The following is an 18274-nucleotide window of genomic DNA, read 5'->3' as shown; positions in this document are numbered from 1 at the left end:
TGCTGGGTGACCTGAGTGGACTTCTCCCCGGACAGGATGTAACGATTGTATCAGCATGTGCACCTCCAGGCGGTGGCCGCAACCCTGTGACTCCCCGATTTATCCGACACTTCAGCATGCTGTGTCTCCCGATGCCCTCAGAGCACAGTCTAAAACAGATTTTTCAGGTGAGCGTGGGTTTAAACTCAGGCAAGAGGGAAAAAGAAAACATATTTGTTCCCAGACCTCCACAATCAAAACAGTCTGTTGTGTTTTTAGAGAGCCCATCTGTCCCTGTCCTGAGCAGAAACCAGGTAAACACAGGGCATCTGGGACGTAGCTGAGAGGCATTTGCATCACGGCCTTCTGTGTTTATGGTCTCCAAGATAGTTTTAGGAATGCAGAAAGATTGTCAAAGCACAGCCTCTACCTTTAAGGTAAGCGTACTAAAGAGTATGCTTGCCACATTGTACTTGGCACAGTTCTCAGCAGACCTCATCCACTGCCCAGCCCCCACCGCTGTGCTCATCTCCTGCCTGACCACCAGGGCTGTGTGTCCAAGTGCCCACCAAATGCAACCCCTCGTGTCCCCCCACAAGCTCAAGCTCAACACAACTCAGAATTCATCACTTCCATGGCCACCACCGCCTCCCATAGAAAGAACCACCCATATGTCTTCCACCTGTACAAACTTCCCTAAGGGCCACTTCCTCATCCTTTAAACGGGGAGAAGAACTGTGCCTGCGCTGTAAGTGTCAGCAAACGTGTTTAGTAAGTGTGAGGCACTGTTTTGAATAGAATGATAAAAGAGCATGAGCAGCATGACTGGAGCAAGCATGCCATAACCAAGCACCAAAGACTGCTTAGAGAAAGTAGGCTGTGAGCTGAGTCTTGGAGGATGAGAATGGACAGGGAGGGGCAGGTCCTGGGGGCAGAAGGTACATGGGTGAATGCAGTCCCGAGGTAGGAAATGGTGAGATGGGCATCCAGGTAGAATGAGACAGTTAGGTAAATGGTCTGGAGAAGCTGACTTTGGTGGTAATCACCTCGGAGCCAAAGAGGGCTGTGATGCCGGGATAAGGGAGACGCTGCATTTACAGCACTGGCCCCTCCTGCCAACGGGCCCCCTTAGAGGAGAGAAAGGAGCAGAGCCAGCACTGGAAGCGGTTGCCATTTCAAAGTAGCTTACACCCATGGGAAATTAGTTTTAATAAATTTCAAGTAGCTCCACTAAGTTGATTAGGAATTAATGCCAAAATGGTATGTAAGAACTTCCACATTGTGAAAAACTTTTGGGAAGTACTTTAGAATTTGAAAAGATGGGAGCTGATCTCCTGTAATTAAACACCAAGTGTAGAACAAGCGGGTAACGGGGGGGACCAACACAGGTATTAGAAGACTTTTTTAAGTCCTACCTTTTTGTTAAGAACCTTTATGTTTATATTTTGAAGTTTGAACGGAGCGATTCCCAGCCATACTATCTTGACACACGTTGTGATGTGATCAGTGGTGAGGGGTGTCCCAAGTAACTTATGCCTAGTGATAAAGTACTGAATTTGCAAATTATTTCATATGTTAATAAATTAAAGCAAATTCAAGGTTATGTCAACAAAAATGTCATTCTTAATCATTCTAAAATGCTTTCCTGGGTAGAAGGGAAAGGTAGAGTCTGGACTCCTGGAAAAGAAACTGTCCCCAATTCTCAGCCTCCTCCCTCTGCCTGTGGGATCGTCATGTCTACAAGAATATGTCACTTACAGGAACATCGCCCAGCAGACATGTTACAGCTGAAAACAGGCAGAAACTGCTTCTTTCCACTGCAACTTAGAGGCTTGTATTTAAAACTTGCCCTAGCTGTAGGTAACAATGGAAATGAAATGGGGCAAAGCTGAGAGATTTAGGGCCCACCGGGGTTGCACTGGATTCAGGTGGGGAAACTTATTTTCCTCTTTATCAGAACAGACCAGATATTTAACCCGTAGAAGAAAACGACTTGCTCTAGATCCGTGAATCCCAAACTACATTTTTAATCACAACCCATCTAAGGAGGTCCCAAGCATTCACTGCCCACCTTCCCTGTCCTTTGTCATTGTATGGAGGAGAAAGAACTCAGGGGATAATCGAGAATTAAAGAAAAGCAAAATTAACAAGTTAAAGTAAATTTTTTGTTAACAACCTATATAGATTGGTTTATTTTTGCTGTATAAAAGAAGCCTAGAAGTCTAAGTGGTATACATATGTAGCATGTTTATAGTATATATATAATGTTTTTAATCATGTATTAGCTCTAAATCAATCAGTAATATCACTGTATTTTTCTTTGATAGCTGCAAGTTAGTTAAACAGCACAGATATCCAGGGAGTTTACCACTAATTACGGTTTATATTTTACACAGATTTGGAGTATGTATAGCTCTGAGTAACTCATATTTAAACCACAATTCATACACATCTTAGTGTTTACTTATTGGAAATTTATATGCCAAAAATATGCATCACTATACACTCTAAGGGTAAACTAAACCACACACAACAAATTAAATTGATAATATTGTCACTAAATTAGATGTAATTTTTAATTATAACAATATAACAGCAGTGATTGAAAACAATGGTAAACTCCATAGAATACTAATGATGGCCTCGTGCCAAAGCATCCTTCCCAAAAACTGTGGCAATTCTGGCTCAATCTTGTGTGTATATTCTTAAGAGAAGATTTTCATAGTTGGCAAACATGTCACATAAGCCAGACCTTTAAATATTAGGTTGGTGCAAAGTCATTGCAGTTTTTGCAATTATTTTTAAACTGCAATGACTTTTGCACCAACCTAATAGAATACCAAACTGTGGTCCTCAGTAAATTCTACCATGACATGCTCATTTTAATTTATGAATATCAGTTTAGTAGCTCTTCATTCATTCATTAAAGAAGTATTTACTGAGCATCTACTACCATGTTTTCCCGAAAATAAGACCTAGCTGGACCATCAGCTCTAATGCGTCTTTTGAAGCAAAAATTAATATAAGACCCGGTATTATATTATATTATACTATATTATATTATATTATATTATATTATATTATATTATATTATATTATATTATATTATATAAGACTGGGTCTTATATTCAAATAAGACCCAGTCTTATATTATATTATATTGTAATATAATATAACATGTTATATTATAATATAACATGTTATATTATAACATATTATATTGTATTATATTATATTATATTATATTATATTATACCGGGTCTTATTTTAATATAATGTAAGACCGGGTCTTTAATATAATATAATATAATATAATATAATATAATATAATATAATATAATATAAGAACGGGTCTTATATTAATTTTTGCCTCAAAAGATGCATTAGAGCTGATGGTCTGACTAGGTCTTATTTTCAGGGAAATACAGTATGTGCCAGACATTGGTATATTATTTTAAACAAAGCAGGTTTCATCCTTATTCTTATGGAGCTTCCACCATGGAGACAGATAATAAACAGATGAATAAACTAATATATAATAGCCATGCACATATAAAGCTGTAGTTATATACATATAACTACATATTACATATTATACACACACACACACACACACACACACACACACACACAGAGGGTACCAAAAAATGTATACACATTTTAAGAAAGGAAGAAACTGTATTATAATTGTAATACTCAATATATACCGATAACAAAAGATGAATACAAGTCATGTGTATACATTGGCTTGGCACCCTGGTATATACATATATGGGGGAGCCAAAAAATGTATACAAGTGGACACTTTGGTCAACGTTGCTCAAGCAGTAGCTTGCAGTAATCAGAAGTGTCTCGATGCTGATGGTAACCACTTTGAGCACCTCTTGCAATTGCTGAAGTCAAACGTGACTTGTATGTTCTACTCAAAATGCAGGCCATATGGAGAATGTTAAACTCATATTAGGAGCCCAGAAGGGCAGGTAGCTCAAAAAGATAGCTAGTCCTCATAAGCTGCTAAAACTAATGTCTAACAGTGGGATTACTGAAAACAAATACTTCGGTTTATTTCAAAGTATCTCATATGTAAGCCCCAAATCTAAAGTCACAAGGACCGACTTGCAAGCATTGATATGCGTGCTTCTTCCATGAGAAACGCCAAGGTTAATGGTGATGGGAATTTATCTGTTTAAAAATCTATAATGATTTCCTAAGCAACTGGGGATAGGAGGCTAACTAATATATAACTTTCAGATTGTGGCAAGTTGTATATGAGGAGATCAGAGAGCCATGAGAGACTGAGGAGAGGACTTCTTTTAAATAGGGTAGTCAGGGAAGACCTCTCTGAAGAGATGGCATGTAACCTGAAACATAAAGAAGGAGAAAGTTCCTCCCAAGCAGACAGCCATGTGGGGGTGGGGACTGGGAGGGAGGAGTCATGAGCAGAGACCCTGATGGAGGAGACAGTCTGGGTGGTAAGGCCAGTGTGGCTGGGACACAGTGAGCAATGGGGAGAGGGGGGAGGTGAAGAGGCTGGGCAGGAGCAGAGCATGGACTGACAGGGGTGCAGTGCCTGAATGCAGGATTAAAGGTAACAGAGGGAGCCAAGAGTGGACATGGAGAGGCCAGTGGAAGAAGGAGGGAGTGAAGAAGCCCAGATGAAAAAGAGTCAAATGGGGTAATGTCTGGGGAAACAGATTCAAGAAATGTATTCAAAATTGATTGTGAGGACAGAGAATGGAAGGTATCAAAAGAGACTTCCAAGTTCCTGATCTGAGCAGAGAGTAGGGCCATATACTGAGATGGGGAAGCTGAAGAGTGGGCAGACGGTAGTTATGAGTAAGTTGCACTTTAAATATACATGAAGAAGAAAGTCTATAGACTTGTTGGTCATTCACTCATAAAAATCAGAGAGGACTTCAGTTCGTTTCCAGATGAGTCTGGGCACTCCATGAAGACCCTCTGGTCCCACAGCAAGCATCAGTCTAAATTACTTGAGAGTAAGTTCATGGTAAGTTTACTACTCAGATATGAATGCTGTCCAGGCATCACCAGTCACAGAAGGCATGAACCCATTTTTGAGAACATATTCTTAAATGAATGGAACAGTTTAACACCCAGATGTCCTTGCATTAGAATTCAGCTTCCTAGTTATTATTAGAAAAAGTACCAAATCTGGAACATTTGAAAGATATGTTTTTGGTGGAAAAATAAAATCTAACCCTCTCCTACTATGTTTCTGGTTCTAGGCCATCTTAAATGGCTTCCTAAGTGACTTCCCACCAGCTGTCAAGCAAACCGCATCCAACATTGTTGAAGCTTCAGTTGAGATTTATAACAGAATGAGTGTTGATCTTCTGCCAACACCAGCCAAGTCCCATTACGTCTTTAATTTGAGGGATTTATCCAAATGTGTGCAAGGTAGTGTATCGACCCCTCATTCTGTGACCTTCACCCTCCCTTGATTTCCATTCACCCCAAATCACACGTAAATGGGTGTCTGTGACTTGCTGGAAATCCCATTACATATCCCTGTTCAAGTCACTCTCCACCTCCCACTCCAGGCTGACTACTTCACAGATTCCCTCAAACAGCCAATATCCCCTCCTACTTCTCACTTCCAGTTGATGACCTACCTTATTTCATTGAAAAAAATAGAAGCAGTCACACCAGAGCTGTCTTACCTTCAAAGTCTCCCAGACAACCTGCATCTGCCTTCCCTCCTACTCAGTGGCTGAGCTGTCCCTGCTCCTCTCAATATCCCCTCTGGCACTGAATCCCAGCCCCTCCTGCCTCGTCAAGGATTTTGCCCTTATGATTCATGCTCGTCTTCTGCATCATCAATGCTCCCTCTTCTATTGGATCATTCCTAACAACATAAAAACCTGCTACAATACCTCCCATCTTAAAAAATAATTCTCTTGAGACTCCATATCCCCCTATTGCTACCTCCCCATTTTCTCTGCTCTTTCTAAAAAGAGCATTAAAGAGTGGTCTTGCTGTCGCCATACTTTCTCCAGTTCTCTCTTTAATATACCCCCAATTAAGCTTTTATACATGACACTGCACTAAGCTTCTCTTCCCCACCTCTCTACCTTCCCAAATTCTTCAGTCCGTTCTCAGTCTGAACCTGAACCTCTCAGCAGTATTAGTCACAACGTCCCCCTCCCTCTCTCTTGAGATCCTTCCCTCTCTGATCTACTAGGGCATACGCTCCTGGGTTCCCTCCTCTCTCATTGGCTGCTGCTGCTCCGTCTGTTTTGATGGCTGTCCCTCTTCTTCCCTACCTCAAAATGTTAGGGTGCCCCAAGGCTCTGTCTTCTATCCTCTTTTTTATCTACACATAGCCCCTAAGTTATCCATCAATTCTATGATGTTAAATGCATCTATTCTTAGACAATGCTTGAATGTCTACCTGCAGCTTCCCTCTCCTCTATGTATCTGATCTGTATATCCAACTCCCTTCTCAACAACCTCACTTAGATATCCAGTTGGAGTTCTTAAACTTGGCACGTCTGAAACTGAATTCTAGCTTTATCCCTCCTCCCAGCCATGTGTACCCCGACCCAGATAAGGACACTACCATTAGTTGCTCTGGCCACAAACCTTGGAGTGTTCTCATTTTTTGATGATTCCCATCCAATCCATCACCAAAATCCCTGATGGATTTATCTTCAAAATATATCCCAAACCTAACCCTTGCTCACCACTCCATCCACCACCACTGTAGCCCAAACTAGTGTAATATCTCACCAGGATTTCTCACAGTAACAGTCTCCTCTCTGTTTCTGGTCTCCTGCATCCAGGCTGCTCACTTACCTTACCTTAAAACCAGCTCTGCCCTCCACATAGCAGCCAGAGGTATCCCCGATTCAGACACTCCTGAGTCTGCTTTCCTATCACATGCCATGGGACTGAGGGTCTGTGAGATATGGACCCAGGCGTCACCAGTCAAAGATAGAAGGGCTACCTGCCTGCCATCATTGCCTACCACTTTCCTCCTCACTCTGCCACCTTCTTGCTGCTCCTGAAATAGGGCCCACCCGGGGGCCTCTATACTTCTCTTGGAATGTTCTTACCTCAGATATCCACATGACTCATTCCTTGTTCAAATATCACCTCCTTCTCCTCCTCTTCCCCTCTATGTCCCTTCATAGCACTTACTACCTGAAATCATATCCTAGATATTTATCTGCATACATGTTTATGTCTCTGTCTCTCTTAATAGAATGTCAGAGCTGTTTGTTTAGTTCACCACTGCATCCCCAGTGCCTAGAATCATGCCTGGCACTGAATGCATGCATGCATGAATGAATGAATGAATGAATGAATGAATGAATGAATGAATGTCATAGAATGTCAGAACTGAAAGAAATCTTTTACAATACTTAGTGTACCAAGTCCTCACCTTATTTTGTACACAAGGACACCAACTCTTAGTTGCTCAGTGATCTGCTCTGTTCTCATCCAGTGCTGACTCCCCGTCCAGTTCTCTTGGTTCTAAACCACTCTTAATATTGTATTCTCAACAAAGATTCATACAAACTAAAGTACATGAGCATGTTTTAAATATCTATGAAGTGGCATAAGTGAAAGCTATCGAGCACTTCCATGTAAAGCAAAGACTTGGCTCTCTGAAATCCAGCTTCCTTTTCTGTCCTCATCAAAATCTAATGCATTACCAAACACAGATGAGAGCTGCTGTGTATTAACAAGGCAGGGAATGAACTACCATGTTTCCCCGAAAATAACACCTAGCCAGACCATCAGCTCCGATGCGTCTTTTGGAGCAAAAATTATTATAAAACCCGGTCTTATATAAGATCGGGTCTTATATTAAAATAAGACCAGGTCTTATATTATATTAAAATAAGACTGGGTCTTATATTAATTTTTGCTCCAAAAGACGCCTTAAAGCTGATGGTCCAGCTAGGTCTTATTTTCGGGGAAACATGGTAGGAGATAAGGGCTGATGGTAGGCGCTGAGGCTTGGCTTGAAGAACCCTGACTACCTCATTTCCCCCTCCCTAATGCTCAGTTCTCACCACAGGTCCCTTATCTTTCCAACTCCCATTCTGATGGCTCTGCAACTCTCTTTTCCTTTTCCTGCCGTGTAAACTTCCTCCCACTTCAGGAGCCTGGGAACCCTTGAAGATGGTACACCACCCTTGCCACAGGATGACACAATAATTTGTATTCGTCCTCCACTAAAATTTTACCCTCCGATGTTAGCAGCTCAATCCTTGGATTCATAAACTCATCTTTCCTAGAAAACATTGGAACATGGCTTTGTTTCTTTAGTTAATTACCTTGGAATCATTTCCTGGTGCTCAGACCTTGTCTCATCTAGTCATTTATTTATTATCCTTCCCCCACGTCTTTCTATTCCTACTTTTTAGATATTCTCTGAGCCTCAAAATTCAGGATGCATTTTATCCCTGACAATAATACATCATAAAGTATTTAGGACATCCCATTTTTGAGTATCTGTCCCCTTGTGCCCACATTTTATCAAAATGTCCCAGAAATACCCTTTTTTCTATAAATAGTAGCTGAAAGTAATTAAATCTTTAAGCATTTCAAGAAACATCACACACACACACACACACACACACACACACACACACACAATGTGAGCTGCAAAAGTAAAAAATGTAACATTATTATCTATAGAAATGCCCTATTATTCCAACACAGCATGAATGGTACCTACTATGTTGCACAGTGCACCCTGTCTGCTGTGTGTACCTGTGTGCATTGTAGGGATCCCCCGTCCCCTCTGCACCCTATGAGGAGGCCCATGTGAAGGGTCCCCGTGAAGAATGACCACTTCCTGGATTGCTATTCAGCACGGCTTTTGTTGTAACTTGAAATTGTTAGAACTGTGTTTGTAATTGCAATTTAGAGTAATACAAAGAGTACTCAGAATAATTTGAGTAGAAGCAAGAAGGGCCAGGGGGTATTTGATGAGGTCCGAACGTTGAGGAAGAATAAGAGAAGGAATTGATATTTTGAAGACAGTGTAAAGGTTGGGAGGGAAAGAAAGTTGCTAGATGAAAAGTATACGGTATATTAAAAATGACACGCTTCACATAATGTAATGCAGCTGAATGTAATAATGAGATGAATATGCTTACACTGTGACGTTTGACCACTTCACGTGTTCACTTAAAGAAACATCACAAAACAACAAAAAATATTGTATCAGGTAATGTGTCTCAGTTTTGCTGTCAAAAAAAGAGGTCACTATTATTATATGTGTATATCCACCAGGGAAGCACCTATTTCTCGTAGTGTGGTGATTAATTTGGACTTAAGGATCTTCTAGTTAATTAAACTAACACTATAGATTCCACAAATATAGAATTTTCCTTTTCTTAAAAACAGGTATACTCCAGTGCGATCCAGGAACAATAAGAGAAGAAATGCAGATATTTAGACTCTTTTGCCATGAATGTCAAAGAGTCTTCCATGATCGTCTGATTAATAATGAAGATAAGGACTATTTCCATGTTATTTTGACAGAAATGGCCAGTAAGTATCAATCTTTATTTAGCCGCTTTTTTTTTAGTAGAAAAGCCATATAAAGGAAAATTAAAATGAGCTTACATAGGGTAAAGCAAAATGAGTTTTAGTCATTCATGAGTAAAAGTTTTTTCTTTGATAAATCAAATATATAAAAAATATAAATATTATAAAAATCATTGTATTGAAATTCAAGAAGGATTAATATTTTAAACTCAGTATATAATTTTAATTAGAGGAGGAAAAGTAGGAGAAACAGCATTTTGTCTGATAAGAAGCCAGAATATTTCTAAAGTACTTCATATTTACTTAATATGTATTCAATATCTATTATTTAATAAAATATTCATTAATAATAATATTTCTTAATCTTAAATCTGGGCGATTATCAACTAAACTAAAGTTGTATGGTGCTAATGTGGCTCCTCTCAGTTTCATATACAAATTAAGGCTTCTAAGTAAAGTAATAGCTAATATTATTTTGTATATTTATTATTAAAATAATACTGCATTCATCTTATTATAATTTTGTGTTTTTTGAATAGACAAACATTTTGGAATTGCAATTGATGTAGAATATTTTTTAACAAGTCCCATCATATTTGGAGATTTCATTAAGGCAAGTATGTTGTACTGACTTGACTACATTTGAAGATTATAATTATATAAATATTACAGTTATAAACATAATCCTTTGAAGATTACAAAGTTCAAGTTTATATTCTACAAGAACTTTGCACCAGTGAAGATTAAAGATCTAGACGAAGGGTCAACAAACTATGGCCCATAGGCCAAATCTGCCCACTGCCCATTTTTGTAAATAAAGTTCTATAGGAACACAGTAACGCCCATTCCATTTGACTGTATACTATTTATGTGGTTACTTTCACATTACAAGGCTGAGTAGAGGAGTAGTAACAGAGCCTATACGGCCTGTAAAGACTAAAATATTTATATCTGGCCCTTTAAGGAAAAATATTGCTAACTCCTGATCTAGTTGCATTCACTTTGATAGTAGTTTGAATCAGAGACCCATCAGGTATTCAATTTGTAGGGAGACTTGGTCTCAACTCAGGACTGGACTCCCCTTTTATACTCTGTGTACCTGTGTTCCCATTAGTTACTAATGGGAAGTCCATTAGTTAGCAGTACTGCCCTCTTCATTTTAGGGTAGCTCTAATTAGTAGTAAAAATTTCCTTGTATTAAGTTCCTCAAGTTTGCCCCCGCCCCAACAACATCTACACACGGACCCAATTTTGCCCTATGGACCTGCCTAGAATAAGTGTTCCATCTAACCACCTTGCCTTTGCTCACAGACAGTCATCATGTTTTACAAGTTAACTCTTGTGTGGGTTGAACATTCCTAGTGTCTGCAGGAGGGAAGAGCCCCATCTGTTTTGTTGACCCTAAATCCCCAGCTTCCTGCGCAGAGCTAGGTATAGAGCAGGCTCTCGATCAGTGCTGTTTAAACAAATGAACTGTCTTCCTATTATATGTATACAATGCCTCACTACTCTGCTAACCCCTGACAAACATAAAAAGAGAAAATTTATTTGTGTGAAATAGAGCTATTTAAATGTATTACTAAACACAAAGTCCAAAAAAAAATTTTTCCCCTCCTTCTTCCTTCATTTTCTTTTTTTTTTCAGAGTCCAAAATTTATTTTCTGGTAGTTATTGTATTTCCTGTGTGTTTCCAATAACATTATCATCAAACAGGGGGAATACAGGAAAGGAAAGAAGCAGTTGCACTTTTCTTGCATTGCCTACATCTATTTTAGTCAGAGGTTCCAAATGAAAATGCCCCCAGGGCAGTTGCTACAGTAAAGAAAAGACCTCATCCAGAAGTCCAAACAAGACCTCAGTTCCTATAGTTTGCGCCACATTTTATTCTCAGTGATTTATTTAATCAGATGACTGCTGTGTAAAACTATATATAATTCTGGCATGATTTTTTATAACTATAACAGTCTGCCATTCATAATTTTCAACCCATTTAGCTTTTGTGATGAAAACAACCTAAGAGCAAAATTATGAAACCAGAGTAAGGTATAGTGAAAAAAAATTTTTTAATTTAAAGCCTATTTCTGAGCTCCTCCTGTGTGAATATTATTGCAAGTAAAACTGAAATTCCAATGTATCACTTGAAGAAGTTAAATGAAATGGATTTTCGGTTAGCCACAAAAATCTGACTTTCTTTAGTCTCTTGTAGCATATATATGCATGGATGAAGGGATTTATATTTATGCAAATGATTAAATAAATGGCAACATAGGTAAAATGTAATGTTCCCTCCTAAGGTCATGTATGTTACATATATATTTCTATATCAGAATTGATCCATCTCGGTTCTTCTCCCATAAATCATCTTATAGTTTGGAGCAGATAGGAGTGATCGGATTTATGTTGACCTGCCTGACATGGAGAAAATCGCGAATGTTCTACAGGACTATCTTGATGATTATAACCTCATAAATCCCAAGGAAGTAAAGTTGGTGTTCTTCCAGGATGCTATAGAACATGTTTCAAGGTATAGTACTCTAATGTGCCCAATAATGTATTCATCTAATTTGTTTTGTATTAAAAGGTAAGGATCCAGTTGTGTAAAACTCTTTAAATAAATTGCTGGATGGATGAAGGTCTATAACAAATCTTGCTATAATTTAAAAGTTATTTTTTTATATATTTTAAATATATGCATTAATTTTCTGTGGAATCTCAGGGGCTATTATCTTTGCTAAACCTTAATAGATTGTTTTTGTTTATTTTAAATGTCTTGAATTGTTACAAAAAACTATCTAAGGTGTTCCCAGAGATACATGTACAGTATAACAAGGCTGATTCTATGCATGCCTAAAGAAAGAGTGTTTCAAGATTATAGCAAAACAGGTTGAATGCAAGGAGCACAGATTCCATCTGCTTGTGAGTCTGACTCTTACCCATTGCAGGTATCCTTTGAGAGACATCTCTGTCACCTAGATATCCAGCCTCAATATTTACAGTCCTTGGATCACACACCACTTCTTAAAGTGGTTCATGTCCTATTGGACAATTATGTGTCAAAATGACCCTTCAAGGGTAAGTCAAAATCTGCTCGCTGTGACTTCTGCTACCAGTTTCACCCTGTCAAGCAGTAATAATAATGGTACTCAATGTGACTATAAAACCATGATATGGGAGTATCCCATTTAACTGTGATAACACCTCTCTGTGGCTCACTATCTTAATCTCTCCACAAATAAATCTCAGAGAATGTTCAGTGGCCTGTTGCTATATAATAAGCCAGTGTAATACTTGGTGGCTTCATTTTTTTTTATTGTCTCTCCTGGCTGCCAGTGGTCCTGTCTTGGGTTCTCTCACACAGTTGCAGGCAGATAGCACCTGGGCGCCTGACACATCTCTGCCTCCATGCGGACTCCACATCTCTCTGCAGGCTTCTTCCAGGCTGGCTCAGGGCTCCAAAGACTAATGCCCCGAGAGAGAGCCACGCAGAAGCCCAATGGCCTTTCACAAGTTAGCCTTGGAAGTCACAAAGCATCACTTCTGTGAAACCACCCAGTTTCACAGAGACTATATCTCTCGGTAGGGTCAAAGAGCAAGGACCAAAAACACTATCGCAGCCATATTTGGACAATGTCATGTGCCACAGAGAGACTAGGTAAACTGTCTAAAGTCCTCTAACTACTGAGTGGCAGGCTGGGGGATCGCACCCAGTGCTTGGACTCTAACTCTGCTGCAGGTATCTCCTCCCAAAATGGATCTACTCTTTGTCATGACAGCCCTCCAAATATTTGAAAATGAATACCAAGCTCCTGTTAGCTTTATCTTCTCCAGGCGTAATGATCCCAGGTCTTTTACTATTGCCTCTTAGAGATTATTTCCACCCGTCAACATACTGAGCAATTTATAATTTTTCAATGTTCCACTTAAAATGTGATACCCAGATTTGATATAATATTCTGTGGAATAAGCAGAGTAAAACGTGTGCAAGGACAGGATTTCCCATGGTCTACTACCATAACAAGATCTTAATGGCTTTGTTTTCTTCCCTTGTCAACTACATTTTAATGTTGGACCTCGTTAAGACTGACATTAAATCCCCAGGATTTTTTCAGTAAACCATAAGCAAATCAAGTCTTTCACCTCTCCTATACTTCTGCTATTTTCAAGTGTTGTAACACAATATTTATCATTGGGTTGTCAAGATACAACTTGCTTCCCATCAATCCCCCTGCCAACATACCCACGCATTATCTCCTAACAACTTTTATTCCCATAGCTCAGGCAGGCCCTAAGCCTGAAAAGAAAAAAATAATGCCAGTATGCTGGGCTGAGAAACTTCCTGGAGAGTAAACCAGACGATAGGCAAAGTCAACTTAATAGTATTTATAATCCTTCTTACTTTTGTGAAAGGGAACCACCAGGCTACTCGAGGTTTGCTTAAAATATTACCGGGGGAAATTTAAAATCATTTGTAGAATGGGGGAGATTTGGTTTTCAGATACACCCAGGACTGCCGGGTGAATAACGATGTAGAGTGTTCTCTTTTTCTCTAAAGAGGATCAGTAGTAAGGAATTAGAGGAAACAAGTTTCTACTTGTCATAAGAGCTTTCAAACACCCTGCTGATGAGCAGGGCTTCATTATGAACATGAGTTATGAGGCAGTTACTAAATATTCAGGAATTTAGCAGAGACTACATTTCTATTTGCTGATGACATTTTAGTTTGTTTGTTTGTTTTCCAGAGGATAATTGGACAAAAGACTTCCCAACTGAGAAAAAAAAAATGTTCTTACTTCAGGCCTATGCTTTCAAAGGGCAATTTGAACAGGGCAGTTTATCTATTACAATGTCCCCAAAGTTGTCGCCACACTGCAAGAACGGTAGAATGGATCTTTCTATTAAAATATAAACCACTACTTAGAAGAGCCATCTCCTCCTATGACAGGAGAGATTATGTAACTTTGGAGGATTTTTAAATGGGGAGAGTTTTCTATCCCTTGATCTATGTAAAATAACACTGGGAAGCAGAGTGGACAAATCATTTGTTTCCAATAATCTCACACGGAAATAGCAAATAACTATAATGTAAATGAAACAAGGAAAGAGTAACATAAAGTACAAGTGCATTATGGAAAACAAAATGAAACATTATTATATGTCTATTCAGCCTCAATTTTGTATACACATAGGTAGCTGAAGAGAAATAGCAAACATGATCTGGTGTGTCTTCTGTTAGAGATGCATTGCAATAGAGGCATAGCAATGGAAATGGTGCTTGTGGGTCTTCTTTACTGTAGGGGAGGAGTTGGCAAAAGATGTGAGGGAAAGTTGTTGAGGACCTTGTTTTGTAAAGAGCCAGAAGGTAAATATTTTATTTTAGGCTCTGCAGATTATGCGGTCCCTGTCACAACTACCCAACACTGCCATTCTAACACAAAAGCGGCCACCTTCCATAAGTGAATGAATGAGCATGGCTGTGTTCCAATAAAACTTTATTTAGGGACACTAATGTGAGAATGTCATATGATTTTCACATATAAAATATTACTCATTTTTTTATTTTTTGTCAACCATTTAAAAATCTAAAAATAATTCTTAGCTCATAGGCCATAAAAAATTTAAAAAACAACAACAGCAACAGTCATCGGGCAAGGTTTGGCCCCCAGACCATTGTTCTGCTGTTCTAGACAAAGCAGTGTCATCAAGGCAGTCAGGGCAGGGAAAGAACACCTGAGGGGCAGGAGAAGGTGCACAACTGGAGGACACAAGTTTGAATGTTTGATTCTTGTTTTAGAAGATCCTGAATAATGACCTAGGAGTCTATGCTTTGTCCTGGAGGAGCACTTTTCAAAATACGTCCTTGGTAGACTCCCCATTCTATGCTGAGGCTACACAGCTCCTAGCCCCACCACCAAAGATGATGACACATAGAACTGTTGAATCAACATTCTCTAACTCAAAGTTCTTACTTAAGTTTTCTAGAAGTTGATTCCTTCAATATAGATGATTTGGTAAAAGCGTACTGAATTTCAGAGATTGTTAGAACAAGAAATGACATGTTTGTCTCCTTTTCTCACATAATTTTATTTATAAAAATTCATATTACCAAGATCTTTTTGATGATAGAACTATTGCATAAGGAAGGCATCTTTATATTTCCTACAAAGCAGAAATATATCCTTTTTTATTTTAAAAAATAGTGATTATTTTCCTGATTATATGCTAAAAACACTCACTACAGAATATTTAGAAAAACATTACTCATAATTCCACCTCCTCACCAAGAGACAACCACTCTTAAAATTGTGTGCTGCTTTCAAATATATAAGCACATATTTTTTTACAAAATTACATTATGGCAAATATAGTTAAACATTATGCCTTTAACACTTATATTTGCCTCCACAATCCTGTAAAATTAAATATTATTTTAAAACATGGATTTAACCTCCACATTTATGCTACCCTAATTTATTATCTATTTGTTTTTAATGCAATCTCTTTTGTTTTTTCTCTCTCTCTTTCTCTCTCTCAATCTGAAAGGATTCTATTTGCAGCTATAAAGTTGTTCCTTTTTAATATTGTTGATATAACAAAAACATAAAGAAAATTAAATATCCATCACTAGGGAACTAGCTAAATAAATTATGGTGTATCTATTGCTTTATTAACTAGCATGAGAATGTCCAACATGCATTATTTAGCAAAACAATCATAAACAAAATGTGATGTAGAGTTTAATTCCATTTTGTAAACACACACATACAACTCAACAGATATAAATTGATTTAACAATTTGATGTATGAAGCCCCCACTGTGTGCAATGTGCACTGTTCCCACAGAGAGCAGGACAGCATCCGGGCCCTCATGATGGAGCTCACAAGTGGTTAAAGGGGTACCAGTGGTTTTCTCCCATTGGTTATAATGACCATGTTTTACTTTCCTAATTAAAAATAATTTGAAAGTCATTACCCTTTTCAAATATTTGAACTCTGTTTTCTCCAATTATCAACATCATGAATAAAATGAGATATAGACAGATAGATAGATGATCATTTCCAGAGAGAGAGAGAGAGAGAGAGAGAGAAATTAAACCTGCTTTTACATTTCTCCCATGATTTCCTACTTTCTGATGACTCAATCTGAGATTTTAGATAATGGTGATGATAATTTTTTAAAATAGGAAATTATTTTTACATTTGTAAAAATTCTTCTTTTTAAGAAGAATTTACTGACATTCTCATTACCTTTTTATTATCTTAATAGTAGTATATGGACTTGACTCTCATATATACTGTTCACTTTTATACTGACATCCTTTCCCCCTTCTTGAGTTTTTAAATTTTATTCATACTTCTCTATATATCTTCAAGGAATATTTTAGGAAGGGTTGGTAGATTGCTTACTCTCTGAACAATAACATGATATCTTTCCTTCTGTAACCATTGTCTTATGGAATGCCATCTTGTAAAATAGATGCCTCAGGTCAGTCTAAAATTATTTGTCCCTTTGGGAGTAATCTATTATATCTGCTTTTTAGATGTTCACAAACTTCTCAGCTAAAATATATATTTCTACTATATATATATATACATGTATATATATATATATATGTCTACATGTCTGAAATAGATACATATATGCACATATATATACATAAACGTACGAGGTCTGACAATTAAGTTCGCAAACTTGTTGCAACGATGTTGCTAACCTTTTCTGATATCAGAGGGATTATCCATTATAAATTTGTACCAACTGGACAAACAGTTAACCCAGTTTACTATTTGGAAGTGCTGAAAAGACTCAGTGAAAAAGTTAGACGAAAACGACCTGAACTTTTCACCAACAATTCATGGCTCTTGCATCACGACAGTGCACCAGCTCACAGGACACTGTCTGTGAGGGAGTTTTTAGCCAGTAAACAAATAACTGTATTGGAACACCCTCCCTACTCACCTGATCTGGCCCCCAATGACTTCTTTCTTTACCCGAAGATAAAGGAAATATTGAAAGAAGACATTTTGATCATATTCAGGACATCAAGGATAATACGATGACAGCTCTGACGGCCAGTCCAGAAAAAGAGTTCCAACATCGCTTTGAAGGGTAGACTAGGAGCTGACATCGGTACATAGCTTCCCAAGGGGAGTACTTCGAAGGTGACCATAGTGATATTCAGCAATGAGGTATGCAACACTTTTTCTAGCATGAGTTCACGAACTTAATTGTCCGACCTCATATGCATACATACCTACACCTACACAAACATGTTTTATTTATATTTATATATCTCTTAGAAAATATTTAGTGTTTTGCCTCTCTTCTTTGGTTTCTCTTTTCCCGACCCTCAGTGACATTTTCAGATATGTGGGCTCAGCAGTGAGGGTTTTTTTTCTATTATTTCAGTCACTGTTGTATCAGTTTTGTTTTGTCTCTCCTTCTGCAATTCCTGTTGTTATCCTCTGGGATCCCATTTGTTTCTCCCAGATTTGTCCTCCTTATTTTCCATTTTTTCTTGGCATTTAAGCATCATTATATTTTTTCTCTGAGTTCTGGGCAAATTTCTAGAGTTTGTCTTCTATTTTACCTATTCAATTTTCTATGGTATCCTATTTGTAAGACCCATCTTCCACTGAGGTTTTTTATTTGGTAGTCAGATTTTTCCATCTCCAATCAATTTTTCCTAAACTCGGATTTTTTTTTCCCTTTCTGTGAGCTCACTTTAATATTATGATTACAATGATGTTTAAATTCTTGTTGTTAACA

At 38.1% G+C, this 18274-nt stretch overlaps 1 protein-coding gene across 1 annotated transcript in view; it reads left to right on the top strand.

Moving 5' to 3' along the window:
• The window catches only part of DNAH6 (dynein axonemal heavy chain 6), a 248121-nt gene that overhangs the window by 122967 nt on the left and 106880 nt on the right, over positions 1–18274 (top strand). The window contains exons 41-45 of the mRNA XM_019756389.3: positions 36–167; positions 5226–5397; positions 9364–9510; positions 10047–10120; positions 11877–12031. Of these exons, the coding sequence (XP_019611948.3) occupies positions 36–167; positions 5226–5397; positions 9364–9510; positions 10047–10120; positions 11877–12031 (680 nt within the window). The remainder of the gene's footprint in view (positions 1–35; positions 168–5225; positions 5398–9363; positions 9511–10046; positions 10121–11876; positions 12032–18274) is intronic.

Source organism: Rhinolophus sinicus, chromosome 2 (assembly GCF_057876585.1).
Source record: "Rhinolophus sinicus isolate RSI-liver-muscle chromosome 2, RSI-T2T, whole genome shotgun sequence".
In the NCBI taxonomy this organism is placed as follows: domain Eukaryota; kingdom Metazoa; phylum Chordata; class Mammalia; order Chiroptera; family Rhinolophidae; genus Rhinolophus; species Rhinolophus sinicus.
Note: the sequence above shows the minus strand (reverse complement) of the source record. Positions and strands in the feature narration are given on the sequence as shown.